General features: G+C 44.3%; 1 protein-coding gene across 3 annotated transcripts in view; it reads right to left on the bottom strand.

The window, feature by feature from the left end:
• Positions 1-20,791, bottom strand: part of VPS39 (VPS39 subunit of HOPS complex) — a 43,564-nt gene that overhangs the window by 20,497 nt on the left and 2,276 nt on the right. The window contains exons 2-9 of one of the 3 annotated variants that reach the window (XM_004578152.4): positions 15,288-15,353; positions 12,381-12,413; positions 11,535-11,599; positions 11,171-11,213; positions 4,950-5,044; positions 4,423-4,521; positions 3,964-4,056; positions 946-1,129 (exon numbers count right to left, since the gene is read on the bottom strand). In XM_004578152.4, the coding sequence (XP_004578209.1) occupies positions 946-1,129; positions 3,964-4,056; positions 4,423-4,521; positions 4,950-5,044; positions 11,171-11,213; positions 11,535-11,599; positions 12,381-12,413; positions 15,288-15,353 (678 nt within the window). Of the gene's footprint in view, positions 1-945; positions 1,130-3,963; positions 4,057-4,422; positions 4,522-4,949; positions 5,045-11,170; positions 11,214-11,534; positions 11,600-12,380; positions 12,414-15,287; positions 15,355-20,791 lie in introns of those variants that run through there. The other 2 variants (XM_004578153.4, XM_058666006.1) reach the window with 2 other exon arrangements.

Below are 20,791 nucleotides of genomic sequence, written 5' to 3'. Positions count from 1 at the left end.
GTCAACAGGCAATAGTGAAAGAGCCAGATAAAGAAGTTAAAAAAAAAAAAAACTCTCGCATTTCTCTTACAAAGGGAAAGAGTAAAGCAACTTCTATTTTGATTTCCCCTAAAATGATTGTAAGCACTCTTTAATTTTAGCTTATGTTCTTGTTGCAGGCTTCCACAGGGAAGAGGTGCAGAGTTCTACGTCATGATTGTTAGGGTTTGAGTGCTTTTGTCCCTCCTAATCCTCACATGTTGGCAAAGTGATGTCCGTGTAACAGTGCTGCAGGGGTGGAGGAAGTACCTCAGGGGAGGCTTTCTGGACCCTGTACTGGCAAGAACACATAAGAATCAGGTCTGGGATCACCTCAGATGAAGTTTCCTTGGAGATCCCTCCAACTGAACTGATGATCTCAGAACCCCAGTGGATTCTGAATAGATTTCATCGTGCTTGGACGATGAGATTGCAGCAATTCAGACCTGTTGAACTATCAAAACTGCTTGAGCAGGACCCTCAGAGTGTGCCTCACATTGGGGGCCTGGGATGGGTGGGAGGTTGGGCAGGGTTTCTCCCTTTGTTTCTCCCCTGACCCCAGATACAGGGAAAAAACGTGATGATGTTAGTGTGGAAACAATGGTCTAACCCACTTTCCTGTAGCCTGGACCCTTTGTACCCTAATCAACTATGTAAGATTATTCTAAAAAAAAAGGTTAAAAAACAAAAGAAGTAAAAATAGCAGCAACCACTCTCTAAAATGTATTTCAGCTTACATTCTTCTCCCTTAGAAGCATAACTCAGCTTCCCACAAAAACTACAATCGCCTACATTCAATGACCATAAAAAAATCACCCCCTTAAAATACGGGAAACTGACAGTGAATGACACATGGTAAAGCCGTCTGCAGAGTCTGGGAAGGGGATTCCATTCTGTGGGGAGGACCAGTGGTTCCTGGGGTCTCACCCATGGCGACGGGGATGTCTGTCCAGTTCAGGGCACACTTCTGTGTGCAGGTCCCCTCCTCGTTGAGTACCACGGTGAGGTCATCCTGACCCACGGCCACTTTTTTGTCCGCCAGAGGTGCAACTAAAGGCTCCAGCTGTTTTCCTGTTGGAAAGAGCTCTTTGATGGACCCCTTTCCGTCCACCTACAGGAAGACACACAGTGAGTCAACCAATATTCCCTGGGCCAGGGTCATGAACAAGGCTTGGAAAAGCCCAGATGAAACCACAAGCCTAGAGAAGTCCATATGTTTGGTTTGAAATGAGAAATACCTCTCTGAGTTTGTCATGAAAAACCTTGTTACCACAATGTAAAACCTGCTCTCTTTGTTTCTAACAGAGAGAACAGCACCTAACCTGGCAACTGACAATGCCAAGTGCAGGGGAAAATGCAGAACAGCTGGGGTTCCCATTCACTACTGAAGGGAATGCACAACAATATGACCATTTTGAAACACCACTGTTAGAAACATCATAAGGTTTCTAACAATCCGCTGGATTATTAAAAGTTAAAGACACTTCCACATGTCATTGCAATCCCATTCCTGGGTATTTGCCCAAAGAAATGAAAACTTAAGTCTACAGAAACATCTGTTTGTTGACATTTATAGCACATTTCATTCATAATTACTGCAAGTCAGAAACAATCTTACATAGCATCTCATGAATTGCTAAACAAACTGTGGTACAGTTTGGTACAGCTGCCGGCGCCGTGGCCTAGCGGCTAAAGTCCTCGCCTTGAACATCCCTGGGATCCCATATGGGTGCCGGTTCTAATCCCGGCAGCTCCACTTCCCATCCAACTCCCTGCTTGTGGCCTGGGAAAGCAGTGGAGGACGGCCCAAGGCTTTGGGACCCTGCACCCATGTGGGAGATCTGGAAGAGGTTCCTGGTTCCCGGCTTCGGATCGGCACAGTACTGGCCGTTGTGGCTGCTTGGGGGGGTGAATCATCGGATGGAAGATCTTCCTCTCTGTCTCTCCTCCTCTGTATATCTGACTTGGTAATAAAAAAATAAACAAATCTTTAAAAAACAAAAAAACAAAAAACAAACTGTGGTACATCCATACCACACAGACTACCACATACAGCCATTAAAAAATAACCTATTTATTTATCCACAATGACATGGATGAAACTCAAAAGTATTCTGCTAAGTGTGAATCCATTTACATGACATTCTGGAAAAAAATAGAATCATAAGATGTGAAGAATCAACTAGGGGTCAGTGTTACGGTGTAGCACGTTAAGCCGCCACTTAGAATGCTGGCACTCTACACTGCAGCACTGGTTTGAATCCTGGTAGAGCTCTGGCTGTTGTGGCCATTTAGGGAGTTAAGCAGCAGATGGAAACTCGCTCTCTCTTGTCTCTTCCTCTTTGGTGCTTTTTCAAACAGATAAAATCACTAAAAACTCAATCAGTGGTTACCAGAGATTTGGGAGTAGGAGGAGGAGCTGGACTTGAAAGGCAGAGGACGAGAGAGAATTTCATGGGGTGATAAAATTGTCCTGAATCTTGATTGCAGGGTTAGCTATGTTAACTCTAGACATTGGTCAAAAACATGGAACTTGACACCAAAAACAATGATTTTTATTGTAATTTTACTGAATTGCCTGGTCCTAAGGTAGAGTTTTTACTGAGTGAAGACTCCACCTCCTTGGCAGTCAGGGCACTGAGAATCGACCGCAACCTTGGCTCTATCCCCTGCCCTGGTGGACTTCTGTCAACACCTGCATGTCACACTGCACTTTGAGTCGGCTGACAGCAGGGACACCTCCAGGAATCAGGATGTAATTGAGGAGAGTCCAACCACAAGATTATGGAACAAATGTGTTACTAAGAGCACATGGTAGCAGACTAGGCGGGTGGACAGAAAGGCTTGCCAAATTGCCAAGTCTGGATGGGAGAGAGGGTGAGGAAGCCAAGATCCAGATTATTCCAGGAAACAAGTGGCTGGAGCTATCCAGTCCACATACAGTATGCACACTGGAAGGAGAATTAACAATGTCACAGATATCAAGCACTCAGGTTAAGAGGAAAAACAAACTATAAAGCAATCTGTCTGACATGTGTGTGAACACTGGGTATCATATTTGTATAAACAGACTGGAAGCACATATGCCAAAAGGATTAACTGATTATTTCCTGTTGGGGAGATTATTATTTTCTGTATCTCCTTATTCTCTATATAAAAAAAAAATACACGTAGCTTAGAAAAAATTAATTATGTGAAAGTCAGAGTTAAAGAGAGAGACAGATAAATCTTTATCCTTCACTAGTTCGCTCCCCAGATGGCCACAATGGCTGGGATTGGGCCAGGCTAATTCCAGAAGCTAGGAGCTACTTCCAGGGCTCCCACACGGGTGGCAGGGTCCCAAACATTTGCGTAATCTTTCATTGCTTTTCCCAGGCCGTTGGCAGGGAGCTAGATTGGCAACAGAACAGCTGGGACTTGAACCAATGCTCATATGGGATACCAGCACTGTAAGTTACTTAACCTGTTATTCCCATGACACCTGCCCTCATATGTGGCTTTTGAAATAAACATAAAAATAATTTGTAGGATGTGTATAATAAAAGACTTGTAAGGGGGAGGCGGCAAAAGACACAAAGTCTTAAAAATATTTGTTAGTGCTAACATTATTTTATAATTCTTGAGCACTGAACCTGGAAGCAGCAGGCCATGAGAATGCCATGGGACAAAGAACCGGTATAGAAGACCTGTTCTAACACTTACTTGATGTGACTAAGTCATCAGCTACAGAATCAAGGCTACTTTGTCTGGCTTAAGTCACACAGATACTTTATTCACGGAAAATGCAGACAGAAAAAAAAAATAATAATCTGAACAGCACACATCCTGTAATGCCAAAGCGGATCTCCTGAAGCATAGTTCATGATATTATCTTCTCCCTGAGACAAACCCAGAATCATTTCCCCAAGGTAAACTGAGACGGCCTGCAAGATGCTAAACTTTTACCCGTATCAGGTAGTAGTCTCTCTTGAAGCCCACACAGATGGAATTTTCACACCATGCCATGGACTTGGGCACATCTGGTACACTGAAGTCCCCCTGAAGAAAGACAGCAAGAGTTCAACTGAAAACACACTGGAAGCAAAAAGTCACAACTCTGCAAAACCACATTCCCCCCTCATTGCAGGGCAACTCTCTAACCATGAGGCTAGGGAGGCACTCTAACAAAAACATGTCACACACAAACTGGTCCACTTGGGAAAGGTGAACACCCCCTTTGAAACAAACAAGTCTCCGGTGGACACAGAATGGATCCAAGGGATCTCAAACAGGTGCTGGTTTCCTACCAGGGTATCTGTATATGGATACAGCTAGACTCCCAAACTTCCCTGTAGCTTAGTGGGCTGTGGGCCACGTACAGCAGTAGTTCCACCCAAGTCAGAGGCTGGACCCAATGGGACTGACCTGCAACTCATGAAACTCCCTGTCCTTCCAGAAGTAGAGCTGCAGCTTCTTTTTCACGGCCACACACATCCGTAGCACCTCCTCACCGGTGTCTGTGTGCTGGCAAGAGACATTGCAAGCAGATGAGGAAGGGCACATGAGGATGCCATATCCGACAGTGGGGCAGGGCAGGGGGAAGGGTCCTTGCTTGTTATGGGACAAACTGCAAAATCCCCTGAGTACAAAGTCAGGCTGCCAGGAGCACCCTCCCATCACCATCTTGTGCATGCCAAGCATCTCTGCCCTGTTTCTTGATCCCTGCATCAGGCCATGTGCTACTCTGACTAGCATGCACATAGGATATGAGAATACATCAGCTTCACATGACACACAGAGGGGAGAATTTCTCTAACATAACCCAACGTCAAATGTTCATTTGGAGTCTCCGCTGGGCGGGGCTTGTCACTGCTATCCTTCCCATCTAATGCAAGGTGTGAAGATGGTGCAGAGTACAACACACAGCCATGTCTCAACTTGCACACACTTACCTGGAGGTCACAGGTGAACAGTGATGCTCCCTTGGCCTTGGAAACCGTAGTGATTTGCTGAAATGTCAACAGGTCATGGACATAGATGTTGTTTTCTGTTTGGGAGGAGATAAAATATCATTACCAAATGTCAGTAATGAAAAAAAAAAAAAAGAAGAAGAAGTAACTGTGAAGTGGTGCTAATTTTGAGGTCAAGATATTGGTGAAGATGTTGTGTCCCACACTGGAGTGCATCTGGTCCTAAAAGAACCAAAGGGCACATACTGGTTAAAGACGGACCCTATGTTTTCCCAACAGTGATTCATTCTGGGATAAATATTTAAGAGGTTATCTAGTCTTCTGAACTTAGATATTTTATACCTTAAAAATCTACCCTTGTGGGAGGCTGGGTGGGGCTTCTCCCTTTATTCCCCCCTCCCACCCCAGATACAGGAAAAAAGAAAAAAACAAAGAGAGCAACAGAGAAAGAATGTGGAAATAATGGATTTACCTACCTTCCTGTAGCCCTTGGCCCTTTGTACCCAAATCAACCATTAAAGATTATCAAAACAAAATAATTACAAAAAAAAAAAAATCTACCCTGCCTGGGCCTGGCACAGTAGCCTAGCCTAGCAGTTAAAGTCCTTGCCTTGTACGCGCCGGGATCCCATATGGGCGTCGGTTCTAATCCCAGTGGCCCCACTTTCCATCCAGCTCCCTGCTTGTGGCTTGGGAAAGCAGTTGAGGATGGCCAAAAGCCTTGGGACCCTGCACCTGTGTGGGAGACCCAAAAGACACTCCGGGTTCCTGGCTTCAGATTGGCTCAGCTCCGGCCATTGCAGCCGCTTGGGGAGTGAATCAACGGACAGAAGATTTTCCTCTCTCTCTCCTCTTCCCTGTATATCTGCCTTTCGAATATAAATAAAAATAGAGTGTTCAGCTGTGGCGTTGGGGCAAAAGCAGTTCCCTGCAGTGTGGCAACTGTAGGCGGTGCCCAAGCCAGGCCAGACCCAATGCTGGGGACTCAGGCCAAAGTCACTGCTACAAAGCAGTGACAGAGTCCTAGGTTTGGGCAGCCTGGCACCACTTGGTGAGCTGGCTGCCCAGTGGCGAGCTCTGGGGTTTTTAGGACATGTAATTGCTGCCTAGAGACACCCAGGGATAAGGTCAAATGAGTGTAGATGAGGAATGAATTCTGGGTGATTCCCAGCAATGGAGTCACAGAACTTTCTGGCAATTGTGGGGACTGAGACCTGGTGGTTTGGAGGGGAGAATCCATAAGATCTATTTGGGCCAGACTGGTTCACCAGCCCAGATGGGAATCTTGAGATGGGCTGTTAGCGTAGAGCATCACTGACTGCCACACACCAGTCCATACGAAAGCTATGGATGGGGTCCCGTCTGGCAGGGCTAGGAACCAGTACCTGACTGAGTGGTAGAACAGAGGATGGGTCACACTTAACAGGGTCAAGACACTAACCAGCACACGAGAGAATGAGGTCCGGGGGTAGATTCTGTGGGGGAAGTGTGGGCCCAACCCTGTGGAAATACAAGTCCTACTGGTTAGTTCACGAGCTGGGGTGGTGATGGGCTGAGCTAGGTATGGCCATGGAACCTGCCATTCCTTATGGGTAAAGGAACCGACAACAGTCTGGTCAGGTCAAGGCAGCAGCAAACAAATGTGCATCCTAAAATAGGTTGTGGGGTGGGCTGAGCTGCAACTGGAATGGGGTGGACCGGGCAGGGCCAAGCAAAACTCAACTCAAAAGGAAGAACAGAATTCAGAATGGAGTGCAGGACATGCCAAACTAGGCTCTTACACCAACTGGTCTGCATGAGCCAGGGATACTAGGCCACAGCATTGAAGGCAAAGGCTGAGACAGGTGAGGGGCTAAGCCAATTGGGTCAGAACAACCACTGGCACACACATAATCTAGGGCTGGGAATAGGCTCAGTTGGGGAGCTGTAAGAGTAAGCCCATGCTGGGCTGGGGTTCCCATGGCAGAGTGCAGGAGCCAGAGTTGGGGGCTGCGTTCTGGTTTGGATATGGCTGCAATCTCCCTTGGCAAAAGTGTAAACTGGGGCTGGGTACACCTAGCCGAGCTAGACGCCAGCACTATCTGGTGCTCTGGAGAACGTGGTTAGATGTAGGATGGACTAGGGTAGGTCTCTGCCCCTACTGAGCCACGTGTGAGCTGTGTCTGGGTATGGACAAGCCTTGACTGGGGTGAAACATCCAACAGTAAGAACCGGAATGGATTGAAGGCCAGCAAGGAGGGCTGGCCCATGGACCCACCAGTATGCACAAGATTCGGCATAGGGAGAGGTTCTGATGGAAGAGCTTGGGAAACTTCTCTGTTGGGACACAGTCCCTGCAGGTGAGCACAACCACCATGATAGGGAGCAACCCAGACAAGGCCACAGAAAGATACCCACCAGCATACATTTGGCATAGGACCAGGATGAACCAGTTCACATCACCCACTGGCGAATCCGAGCACCAGAATAGAGTGTGGGTCAGGCCAGTTTCGGTCGCAACACATACCAGTGCACATTATGGAATGCCAAGGTGAGGTGAGCTGTACCAGACGTGGCCGCAGCACCCAAACAGCACACGTGAGAACTAGGGAGAGAGGGGACAAAGCCGGTAGGGCGAATGTGGGCTCCCCTGCTGGACAACCACTCCCACTGAAGAGCATGAGTTGGGATGGGGGCAGACCAGACAAGGCAGGGCTGCAACACCTGTGGGCCTCATGTAAGCTAGATCAGGGAAAAGCCTGGTTGGGCTGCCTGGTCTGACTGGTGCAAGCAAAAATTAGAGTGGTTGTGGGTTGGTTGGGCTTTACCATAGCATCAGCTGGCAGAGGTTGGCACTAGGAGACAATTCTGTCAAGTTAAACTCCAGAACCACCTGGAGAGTGCATAATCAGAGAGTGGGAATAGCCTAGCAGGGAAATAGTGGACACCTCCCTCTTAGGTTACCACTCCCACTGGAAAGCAGGAAAACCAGGACGAGGGCATGGGTGGCTAGACAGAAAGGCACCTGTCAGTATGTATGTGGGCTGAAAAGTAGGGTTAGTTGGATTGAACTAGGCTTCAATGCTCATTGACATGTATGAGAGCTAAATGGGATATGGGACAGTCTGAACAAGTCTGTGGTACATACTGGCAAGCATGGGAAACAGGGTAAGGGGCAGGCCTGGTAAGGGTTATGGGGAGTCACTCCAACTAGGCTGCAGTTCCCACTGGTTTGCGTGAGGGCCGAGCATGAAGTGGGCAGGATTGGGTTGGACTGCCACAACCACTGGCTCGTGTGGAAGATAGGGATGGAAACAGAACTGACCTAGCAATTGCATCGACCAGCATGTGCATAAACTGATTGGGGCAATGGATAGTGCCAGACCCTGTACTGGCAAGAACACATAAGAATCAGGTCTGGGATCACCTCAGATGATGTTTCCTTGGAGATCCCTCCAACTGAACTGATGATCTCAGCACCCCAACCATGAACAGACTATGTCAGCCATAGGATTGTGAATAGATTTCATCGTGCTTGGACGATGAGATTGCAGCAATTCAGACCTGTTGAACTATCAAAACTGCTTGAGCAGGACCCTCAGAGTGTGCCTCACATTGGGGACCTGGGATGGGTGGGAGGTTGGATGGGGCTTCTCCCTTTGTTTCTCCCCTGACCCCAGATACAGGGGAAAAAAGTGATGATGTTAGTGTGGAAACAATGGTCTAACCCACTTTCCTGTAGGCCTTGACCCTTTGTACCCTAAACAACTATGTAAGAATAAAAAAAAAAGCTGAATAAAAAAAATTTTAAAAACCTGTAAAAATAGGTTAGGACTTGTTTTTTGTTATTTTGTTCTTTTTTTTTTTTTAACATACTGGTTACTCAAAACTATGTCAATTCCATAATATTGCAAATTGCTGTTGATGTTATATTGGGACTCTTAATTGACTGTGATGATATTATACCAGCTCTGACTTCGGACCAGAAATGGTCTCCCCAAGAAACTGTTCAACCCATCTGGACAATAAGTAGCTGGACTCCATGCTTAGTATATGTTTGCAAGGAAAGAATCTTGATTGAATTTGAACTGTAATGCTGCATCAAGGTGGAGGAATCCACCAGGGGGGAGGGGAGGGGGAGGGGAAGGGGGATTCCCAGAGCCTATGAAACTGTCACATAATGCTAAATATTAATTAAAAATAAAAAAAAAAGTAAAAAAAAAAAAAAAAACCTGTAAAAATAAATAAATAAATCTACCCTATCCAGGATAAGAGTTCTTCCATTTCCAAAGTACATTTATACGTTGAAGATTTGTAGCACAGTGCCTGTATAAGTTTCCAATGAAAAGGAAGTCTACAATTGTGTCCAAACCCACAACAAGGATTCATTTTCAGTAGAATAATTTCATTGAGCTTTTCTTTTCTTTCTTTCTTTTTTTTTTTTTTTTTTTTTTTTGAGAGAGGCAGATAGAGAAAGAGCTTCCAACTGCTGCTTCACTCCCCAAATGCCCTCAACCGCTGGAGCTGGGTCAGGCCAAAGCTGGAAAGCTGGAAAGCAGGAGCCCAATTTACACCTCCTCCCTGGGTGACAAGAGCCCAACTACGATGGCATCTTCACTGCTTCCTGGGGTCTACATTGGCAGGAAGCTGGAAGCAGGAATACACTGGATAATGGACCTAGGCACTCCAATGTGGGACACAGCACGCTCAGCAGCACCTTAACCCCTGGGACAAACACCACCTTTACATCTAGTTCTCATTATGACCATTTGGCCATTTGAGTTACCTTAAATGTTCACCTAGATAACCTACAAACTGCCTTCAAAATGATCCTACCATTTGGGCCTGGGGCTGAAGACTAGTGTGTGTGTCAAGTTTCCAGTCCTCTGTATGATAACAAAAGGCCTCACGGTTGTGCCTCACAAAACCATGGCTTTTTTTTTTAAAGATTCATTTATTTTTATATTTTTATCACAAAGTCAGATATACAGAGAGCAGCAGAGACAGAGAGGAAAATCTTCTGTGTGACGATTCACTTCCCAAGTGACTGCAACAGCCAGTGGTGCACCGATCTGAAGCTAGGAGACAGGAGCATCTTCCAGGTTTCCCACACGGTTGCAGGATGCCAAGACCCTGGATTGTCCTTGAATGCTTTCCCAGGCCACATGCAGGGAGCTGGATGGGAAGCGGGGCTACTGGGATTAGAACCGACGCCCACACTGGATCCCAGTGCATTCAAGGTGAGAACTTTAGCCGCTAGGCCACCACAGTGGGCACTAAAACCATGGCTTTTATAACAAGATTCTGAATAGCCTGGCCCTGTCTGGTCTCTGACCTAATATCCACCATTTTCCATCATGTATCTTAAACCTGACCCAGTGAACTTCCTGCCAGGGACAACAGACAGAAGGGCCTTTGCTCGTATTGTTTGCTCTCTGCCTATGTCTCCCTTCCTGTTGAGTTCTAGTCATCTGCTAGACAATACAACCCTTCCCATTACTAAGATCTCACCATGCGTTCTGTAAATCTCCACTGTAAGCTACTATATTGTGTCATGATTACCAAGTTATTTCAGTCTTCATGATCAGAACACAAGTAACACAGACAGAAACCATGTTACACTGAACTTGATACCCTAAGGTCTAGTCTACATTCTACAAAGAGCAGGGCTCAATATATGAATAGAAATGTCTTGCAGGGCCCAGCACGATAGCTCAGTGGATAAGGTTCTCACCTTGCACCCGCAGGGATTCTATATGGGCACCAGTTCGTGTCCCGGCAGCCCTGCTTCCCATCCAGCTCCCTGCTTGTGGCCTGGGAAAACAGCTGAGGACGGCTCAAAGGCTTGGGACCCTGTACCTGTGTGGGAGACCTGGAAGAGACTTTGGTCTCCTGGCTTCACATCAGCACAGCTCCGGCCATTGCACCCACTTGGGGAATGAATCAACGGATGGAAGATCTTCCTCTCCGTTTCTGCTACTCTCTGTATATCTGACTTTGCAATAAAAATAAATAAATCTTTAAAACAAATAAACTTGTTGCAGAGTAGAGTTCAAGTTCATAAGCGATGCTATTGTCTTTTATCGTAATGTATCTGCATGTGGTTTGAAACATATTAGTATAGTGCTAAGTAACTACTAGCAAACTAATCACTAAAGAGTTAATGGGGGGTCACAGTTTTTATTTTCTGACACATGAAATACAAATGCAACCCCTTTCCTTACCTAACAAGCTGACCAGAATCTTAAACTGGGAAACCACATGGATCTGGAAAAACAGCACATCATTAGGCCCAATTAGACACTTTTTTACAAAGCTTAGCAAACATTCATTTAAGAACAGTAGTAAAAAGAGACTAACAGCTCTGTGCCAGTTCTGAAGATCTGACTTGTTAAGGTCAGTCACAATTTCTTCTTTGGAAAAGAGGATCTCAGGCACATGGCAGGTGGGGAAAAGATGCTTGCATAAATCAAGTACAGAGAAGAGGACTCAAATAGCTAACAGGCAACATTACCAAAGTTCCAACTGGGGGCGGGTGGGGGTGTCTCATGAGTATGACGCTCTTGTGAAACCACCATCACTGCCTACCTGCTGAATCTTTTTGGAGAAGTTCTTATTGGATTTCTCAAGTGTCACTTCAAACCTGTTGCAACCTAGAGAGAAGAAATAAACAAGTACAGTTTCAAACACAGGAATACGCATAGAAACTAAACATAGTGAGAATACTGTTCTCTTAGACCAACCTTCATTATTTGCCTATCAAGACTAGAAAGCACAGATCTAAAATAGGCAGCTGCTTTACTGAGTATGGTAAAGTGCTTCAACTCCAATTTTGTTATCACTATTATTATATTAATTTGAGAGGGAGAGAGGAGGAAGGAAAGGAAGAGAGGGGACAGAGGCAATACAGATAGCTCCCATGCACTGGCTCATTCCTTCAGGGTGGCTAGGGCTGGGCCAGGCCAAAGCTGGGAAGTGAGAAAGCAATCTACGTCTTCCACAAGGTGGCAGAAACCCAATCTTGAGTTGGAAGCCTGAGTTGGAAACCAGGCCTGGACACTAAAGCTGACACACCAAGGTGGGATAAAGGAGTGGGTTAAGCGGCATCTCAACCACTAGATCAAACAGCCTCGATTCAACTCCAACTTCAAACCCGAGTTTCACCCATCTTCACTCAGCATCAGCAAAAAGGATTCCACAAAGCTGAATCAAGCTGCAAGGTACTTGTGAGCCTGTAACTCCCGACACTATGCAACAAGTCTGTCGGTCAAGGGTTCACAGGAAAAGTGGAAAGCACAATAATCTAATGTAAGAGTCCAAGTGCCGTTAGAGATCAGCAGAGTCCCAGCACTGCCCCATGTCCTACATTGTGCAGACACAGCAAACACTCCACACCAGCTCCGGAGCTAAGCAACAGAAGGCATCTACACTTACTGCCACTTTCAGGTGCTGCCAAATTTGCCGGCACTGTTATAGAAGGAGGGAAGATATTTATTTACCACAGAAGCACATGGAATCAACCTTGCCAGAGGTGACAAAATAGTCACTCTCAAAGTTATCAAAGAAGTAAAAAGAAAAAAAAAAAAGAATAATGATCATAGAAACAACAGTAGCTGTCATTAGTCAATAACTAGGTCACAGATTTGGGGTTACTCTCTCTCTCTCTCTCTCTTTCCCTCTCCTCCTCTCTGTTAAATCTGCCTTTCAGATAAATAAATAAGTAAATAGATATTAAAAAAATAAAAAAGAAAGATGTGTCACCATAGGTCTAAATAGCACAAAATCAGTAGTTTCTATTCCTCTGTCAAGAACATTCTTGACTAAAACATTCTTGAGTAAAAACTCCTGTTGGAAGAGTGGTGAAGCCTACAGACATTTCTGAGCCATGGGGAGCTGGCTCAAATCAGAGCAGACTGCAGGGCCACTAGTCCCACTCTTTCTCTGACACCTGTCACTCCCTCCCTTTCCTCAGAAAGACAGTCTAGTTGCTGCCCTTCCTGAAAAATCTCAAATCTAGAAACCAACTGATTCACAGAGGCCCAGGTCTACTTCTGGGCCACATCAGTCCAGAGAGGCATGAGCAGTAGCCTGTTTCCTAAGAATACAGGGAGAAGTGCAGTTTCCAATCAGAGTCTGCTTTATTGTCTAAGATGTGTTGGTCAGTTAGGCCATTCGAGTTACCCAGGGGAAAACTGGGACCCAGAAAAAATGAACTTTTCAGAGGTCACATGATGAATCAATCACAGGACAAGAAATAACCAGCCCTTCCTTTAGACCAGGGATCCAAGTCAGCTTAACATGAACATTACCAGTTTGAGTCTACACTATGTTGAAAGACCCAAATTTACAATCTAGTTTTCAATTCCTCACCACTTGGATTTGAGCCCATTGTAGATAGTCAAAAACATTGATTAAAAAATGCTAAAATAAATCAATCAGAAACTCAAAATATTTTTAAATTTTTGACCAGGTAGATGTCACAGAATACAAATATTCTAGCTCTGGGTACTAAAAAGTTAAATCAAGAATCACCCAAGCAAAACCAAGGCCTCTGTGTGCTTTATATCAGAACATGGAACATGTCCCATTTCATTCATTTACCTGTTATCAAGGACTGCTTTTAAGCCTTCACGGCAGAGCTGTAGGGTCACAACAGAGATATCCTACAGCCTGAAAAGCCTAACATATTTACCATTCGGAGCATTTTTGGAACAAGGCTGTTGATTCTTCAATGGAAACTGAAAAACCTAGAAATGAAATCAGTTCTCTATTTGGCTCTGTGGTTTTGCTGCTTGTCCCACTACAGAACCCTCTGGCTTTCCTCTTTTTCCATGGCATTTTTACTCCAGCTTCCAAAAAAGAGAGTTCTACTTCCACTTAAGGAAGTTACTTTGCAAATATAACTGGGCTGAAAGCTGTGAGGCTGCTGGTTTGTAGGACTAACGTAGTTGACCAATAACAACGGGGCTCAACCTACTCTGGAACTGGCAACAGATTTCTATGGACTGTGATTCCGGGAACACTGCCAAACACATCAGTTTTCCATACAGAAAGCATATAAATAAAATTAAGAAAAGGGAGTTAGGTACTTTTTTCCCTAATAAAAGACATACTCTAAGAGAACATATTTGGGGCTAGTGCTGTGTCCTACTAGCTAAAGCCACCATTTGTGGTGCCAGTATCACATATGGGTGCCACTTTGAGCCCTGGCTGCTCCACGTCTGATCAAGTAATTCACCCCTGCCACCCACGCGAGAGACAGGATGAAGCTCCTGAGTTCTGAGTCTGTTGTCACCATCTGGGGAGTAAACCAGCAGATGGAACATCTCTCTTTCTTTCTATAATTCATTCAAACAAACAAATAAATCCTTAATAAAAAAAAGAGGAATAACCAATTTCAAATATTAGTTATTTTCTTTTTTTTTAAAAAAAGATTTATTTATTTTATTACAAAGTCAGATATACAGAGAGGAGGAGAGACAGAGAGGAAGATCTTCCATCCGATGATTCACTCCCCAAGTGAGCTGCAATGGGCCGGTGCGTGCCGATCCGAAGCCAGGAACCAGGAACCTCTTCCAGGTCTCCCACGCGGGTGTGGGGTCCCAATGCACTGGGCCGTCCTTGACTGCTTTCCCAGGCCACAAGCAGGGAGCTGGATGGGAAGTGGAGCTTCCGGGATTAGAACCGGCGCCCATATGGGATCCTGGGGCTTTCAAGGCGAGGACTTTAGCCACTAGGCCACGCCGCTGGGCCCTAAATATTAGTTATTTTCTACCTTACAACTTTAAAAATCACCTTTGATTTAAACTCTAGTTTGCAAAGTCCTTTGAAGTCTATTATTATTGCTCCTGATCACACCCACCTGGCAAAGCAGCCAGGCCGACAGGTAGTTTACAGAAGAGAAAACTGACACCAAAAATGACCTGCTGCCAGTCATGGGGCCACAGAGAAGTAAAACGGGCTGCAAGCCTGGGGCCTCTCTTTCCAGTTCACTCTCACATTTTAACGGGATGTTCTAAGTCAACGGTTCCTAGCCATGCTTCCTACTACCACAGCATTTCTACAGAAATCTTATCCCCATTAGAGATATTCCTGTTAGTAGTGAGTTTCTAAAAAGTTAGGAGGGGAGCAACACACAGCTCCATCTCTCAGGCAGCAGGAGGCAAAAAAAAAAAAAAAAAAAAAAACCCACAACCTTGAGATTCTCATGTTTCTCCCTACTTTTCTTGTGTTTCCTCCACCCCATAATCACTTTTTCACCAATCTGACAGCTAATCCCAAAACTTCTTGGCATGAGAAATAAACCGTCTCTTTCTCACCCCTGGAAAATCTGCCGCTTACCAACATCCTTCCGGATCCTATAGAGAAGAAGATGTCCTTGTTTAGTTCCAACAAGAAGCCATTCCTCTGGAAAAGAAAAGAGTTGTGAGAAGGGTCAGTTAGCTTGGTTAAAACTTACCCTTTTTAGCTGGGGCTTGTCATGAGAAATCAAAGGGTCAGGAAAAAAAACAGGCTGCTTACTATAGCAGATTGAAGAGATATGCACCTCTATTTAAACTCTGCCTTTCAAATAAATAAATAATCTTAAAAATAAAAAACAAATTAAAAAGGTGCTCATTTCCCATATTAAAGTACCTGGCTTTGATACCCAACTCAGGCTCCTGACTGCAACTTCCTGCTAAGGCAGACCTCATGGGGTGAAAACTCAAGTAACTGGGTTGCTGCCATCCACATAGGAGGCCTATGTTGAGTTCCTAGTCCCTGGCTCAGGCCCAGGTCCAGCCCCAGTTGTTGTAGGCATGTTGCAAGTGTATCAGCTAATAAGAGCTTTCTGTTTTTAAGAAAAAACAAAAAACAAAAAACAGGAAGACAGAGACAGAGTCAGAGATAGCGAGAGCGAGAGCGAGAGAGAGAGAGAGAGAGAGAGAAGAATGGAAGGCAGGCAGGAAGGAATAAAATATCTGTTGACCAACCAATAAAAAAAACCCTAGGCTACAGTTATTGGGCTCCACATACCAGAGGTTAAAAGAAAGTCCCCAGCTTCACTGCTTCAAAATTAAGCCTATCACAAAGATACAAGGTTTTAAAATTTTTACTACTAAGTATTTCTTAATTTTGCTCAAAAGAATAATTGTAGAAATTTCTAAAGTCATAAAATGAATCTTTTAAATGTGAAATTAAGGGTCTAAGCTTAGAAGAAACAGGTAGGAGGCATCCTTTCAAGATTTGAAGATTTTACTTAAGGGAAAGTATGTGTCACAGAGCAAGCTTACACAAGTCAGTATCTTAAAATGGTATAGCAGATAATAAAAAGCGTTGATAATAACATAAAAAAAAATTAGAGTCCTCATATTCTTGCTGGTAAGAATGTAAAATAATAAAACTTTTAGGAAAACAGATTTCCTCTAAAATACGACACATCAAGTTTATAATATAACCTGGAAATTCCCCTCACAGGCAATTCCCCAAGAGAACTGAAAACATACGCAGATAAAGCATGTACACAGATGTCCATCACAGCATCATCTGTAAAAGTTAAAAGGGAGAAATAACCCACATGTCCAAGTGAAGAATGAATAAACAAACCGTGGCAAACTCAGATGACTGGATATCAGCCAGCTATTCAAAGGGAGGAGGGGCTGGTACATGGTACAGCAGGGATGAACTTGGAAACATTCAAAGCCATACTAAAAAAACCACATTGCCTTGGGCCCAGCACAGTAGCCTAGTGGCTAAAGTTCTCACCTTGAATGCACTGCGATCACATATGGGGGCTGGTTCTAATTCCAGCAGCCCAGCTTCCCATCCAGCTCCCTGCTTGTGGCCTAGAAAAGCAGTGGAGGATGGCCCAAAGTCTGTACCTGTGTGGGAGACCTGGAAGAGGCTCCAGGCTCCTGGCTTCAGATTGGCTCAGTTCTAGCTGTTGTAGCTGCATGGGAGCTGAATCAGCAGATGGAAGATCTTCCTCTCTGAAGATCTTCCTCTCTGTCTCTCCTCCTCTCTGTATATCTGACTTTGCAATTAAAATAAAACAACACATTGCCTCTATCTGCAATGACCAATAAGAGGCAACTCCACAAAGAAACAGAGACTAGCGGTTGCCTAGAGCAGGGCATTTGGAAGGAAATGAGAAATGAATACCAAAGGATATTGGGTTTCATTTTGGGGTGACAAAACTGCACGAAAGTGCCTGTGGTACAGTTGCACAACTCTATGGATGTATTGAATATCACTGAATTGTACAGTTGACGTGAGTAAACTGCATGTATGAATTATACCCGAATAAGAGAGAGAAAGAGGGAGAGAGAGAAAGAGAGAGAGAGAGAGAGAGAGAGAGAGAGAGAGAGAGAGAGATGCATTAGCAGAGAGCTGAACTGGAAGCACAGCAGCTGGGACTCAAATGGGAACTCATATGGGATGTAGTAAGTGGTGGAGCAAGGATTCCAGCTCCAGGCTGCCTGACTCACCTGCTGTGATACATTACCTAACCCATCTCGTGGTCACAGAATAAGTGTTGGTCAGAGGTTGTCTGAAAGGTAACAGTTACAGTTTTCAGGTGTCAGGGTAGGTGGATAGGTACTTGGCTTAACTGCTAAGATGCTGCTTGGCATGCCTGCATCCCGTATGGGAGTGCCTGGATTTGAATCCTAGCTCCTCTTAACAATTCAGCTTTCTACTTACATGCCCCCTGGGAGGCAGCAGGTGATAGCTCAAGTACTTGGGTCCCTGCCACCCACATGTGAAATCTCCATGAGTCCCATACTCCTGGCTTTGGCTTAGCTGAGTCCCAGCTGTTTCAGACATTTAGGAGAGTAAGGCAGCATAGAGCACTTTTCAAATAAAAACAAAACAGGTCAGGATCTACATTAGGAACATTTCTCTACATGGATATCATTCACTGTCCAGAAAGAAAAAAAAAAGGAGTGATTCTGTTTTATTTCCTCTTGCTTTTTAAAGGAAAAGCAGGACACATGAAATCACCAAGTGCTCTTAATGATCTAAGTGGAAATCCTAAATAACCAGCTTTAATGGAATACTGGAGTCATGTTTGAGCAGAACAGGGAAAAACTGACTTCATGATGTTTGCTCTGTTGAAATTCTACTTATAAATATCAGGATGTTAAGCAATTTGGTAATACTAAGTTGATTTTTTAGCATAACCAATGATATCTGAGATATAAATAATATGAAATAAATTTTTAAAGACATTTCCTTAAAAGATCCCCATAAAGATCTGAAACCAAAAGGCCATTCATCATCTTCCTCATTCTTGCCTCTTCATTCTTAGCCCCAAACTAGTGTCAGTTCCTTTTCTCTTCTTCTAACAGCCTCAGCCTCCTCCCACATTTGCCAAGGTCTTTGAGTTTTACCTTCACATGGCACCTCAGGAAGGGCCCTCCCTTAGAGTCTCTCTGGGGACATCTATGACAGCCTCATTTGGGTTCTCTCCACTCAGTCTTCCACTCAGCTGTCAGGGATCTTAAAGTAGCTCCACAATGCTGTCATCCTCATGAAAATGTACTTTCAGATTAAAAATCAAGGCTAGCCTTGTTAGAGTTATAAGCCAGTTTAGACTATCCTAAAATCTGCCAAGTTCAGCAAAATTATGCTTCAACACTATAAACTGCTAAATACTAAAATGAAAATACACACGAGACAGCTGAATAGTACCCTATAGCCATTTTAAGGTGTATAGCAGCTGGTTCTATATATAAATTAAAATTGAAATGCCAATGAGGTAGTCACAGGATGTGGTTAAGAACTTGCATTTTTTTTTAACATATTGGTTACTCAATACCATGTCAATTAATTCCATAATGTTGCAAATTGTTGTTGATGTTGTGTTGGGGCTTTTAATTGATCGGGATGATATTCTGCCAGCTCTACCTTCAGACCAGACATGGTCTCCCCAAGAAACCGTTGAATTTACCTGGACAACAAGATGCTGGACTCTATGCTTGGTATGTTTGCAAAGTAAGAATCTTGACTGAATTTGAACTGTAATACTGTAACAAGGTAGAGGAATTCACCATGGGGGGAGGGCACAGATAGGGGTTGGGGACTCCTAGAGCCTACGAAACTGTGTCATATAATGTAACGTAATTAATAAAAAAAAAAAAATCAAGGCTAGCACCGTGGCCTAGTGAGCAAAGACACAGACTGCAGTGCCAGCACCCCACATGGATGCTGGTTCAAGCCTAGCTGCTCCACTTCCCATTCAACTACCTGCTAATGCACCTGGGAAAGCAATGGTGCATGGCCTAAGTCCTTTGGCCCCTGCAACCACATGGGAGACCCAGAAAAAGCTACTGGCTTATGGCTTTAGGCAAACCCAGCTCCAGCCATTTGCAGAAGTGAATCAGTAGATGGAAGATCTCTCTTTCTCTGTGACTCTGCCTTTGACAGAAAGAAGAACATAAATCAAATTTCTGATCATTAATAATCTAAGATGATTTTTGGAGCAGGTATTTGGTGCAGTCATTCAGGTACCTTCTAGGATGCCCACGTCTCTTTTCAGAGTGCCTCATTCAAGTCCTAGCTTCTCTACTTTGGATCCAGCTTCCTGCTAATGTGCATCTGGGAAGCTACAATTAATGGCTTCAATACTTGGGTCCAAAAAGGATGGAGTCTAGCAATCATTAGTCACTTTAGTAACTTCTGGCTTACCCTTCAAGGGTTTCTTTGGCAAACAGAAATAAATTTGCATTCTACGATTACATACACACACACAGTCTGCATGTTTCACAGGCTTTGAACACCTATTAAAGCCTGGCAACCAGGTCCTGGAGTCAGACATGATTTGTTAGATACTGATCCTGGAAAAATTCCTTAAAGCCTCCATTCTCAGGTTCTTTTTCTATAAAATGGAGTTGCTGTTTTTTCATAAAAGCCTACTATAGACCATTTCTCAAGCAACAGGAGACGTTACTATTAATGTCATTATTTATTAATTACACAAAGATTTAATGAATTCCCACTGGGCCAAGAGCTGTTGCAGAAACTATAGAAACAACAGTGTACGAAAAAAAATTCCTGCTCTGAAGGAACTTTTAAAAATCTTAATAGAGAATGGAAAAAAAAAAAAAAAGACAGCAGTTAGTCAAATCTCCCATTTGCTGGATCATTCGTTCTCCCAAATGCTACTTATAGTAATAGTGGGGCAGACACTGTGGTGCAAATGGATTAAGCTGCATGCTCGAGTCCCAATTCTGCTTCTGATCCACCTTCCTGCTAATGCATCCTGGGATGCAGCAAATGATAACACAAGTGCTTGGGTCCCATCACCCAAATGGCAGACCCAGTTAGGAGTCTGGGCTCCTGGCTTCAGCCTGGCTCAGGTTCAGCTACTGTGGGCATTTGGGGAGTGAACCAGTAGATGGAAGACTTCTTAACATTCCTCTCTATCTCCCTCTCTCTTATACTTCCTTTCGAGTAGACAAAAATAATCACACACACTCTCCCCATTATGTTTCAATGAACCTGCAGATGGAGAGAAATGACTGGGATCTAGACTTATTGTGGAGGTAGCACAGATAAGATTTGCTGATAGATCAGGCACAAGATAAGGTCAAGAAAAACCAAGAACTGTGCCAAGACTTGTGGCTATCTGCTGAACTGTGGGACCAAGACAATCATGTTTGGCTGGAGTGTAATCAGGCACGGTTTCAGGCCCACAGCCCTCAAACAGAAGTGCTACAATGGTGGCTACATCCCTCAACTCTGGGGTTTAGAGACAATCACCCTCAGTGTCCTCCCAGGAGATGGATCATACTGTCTCTAAGATACCTGCCTGCTCAAATGCCCTGTGCTCTGCATCAGCAGGATCCAGAACATATTTTCCAGCA

This window comes from Ochotona princeps, chromosome 6 (assembly GCF_030435755.1).
Source record: "Ochotona princeps isolate mOchPri1 chromosome 6, mOchPri1.hap1, whole genome shotgun sequence".
NCBI classification, from domain to species: domain Eukaryota; kingdom Metazoa; phylum Chordata; class Mammalia; order Lagomorpha; family Ochotonidae; genus Ochotona; species Ochotona princeps.
The sequence above is the reverse complement of the archived record's forward strand: the minus strand, read 5'-3'. Positions and strand labels throughout refer to the sequence as shown.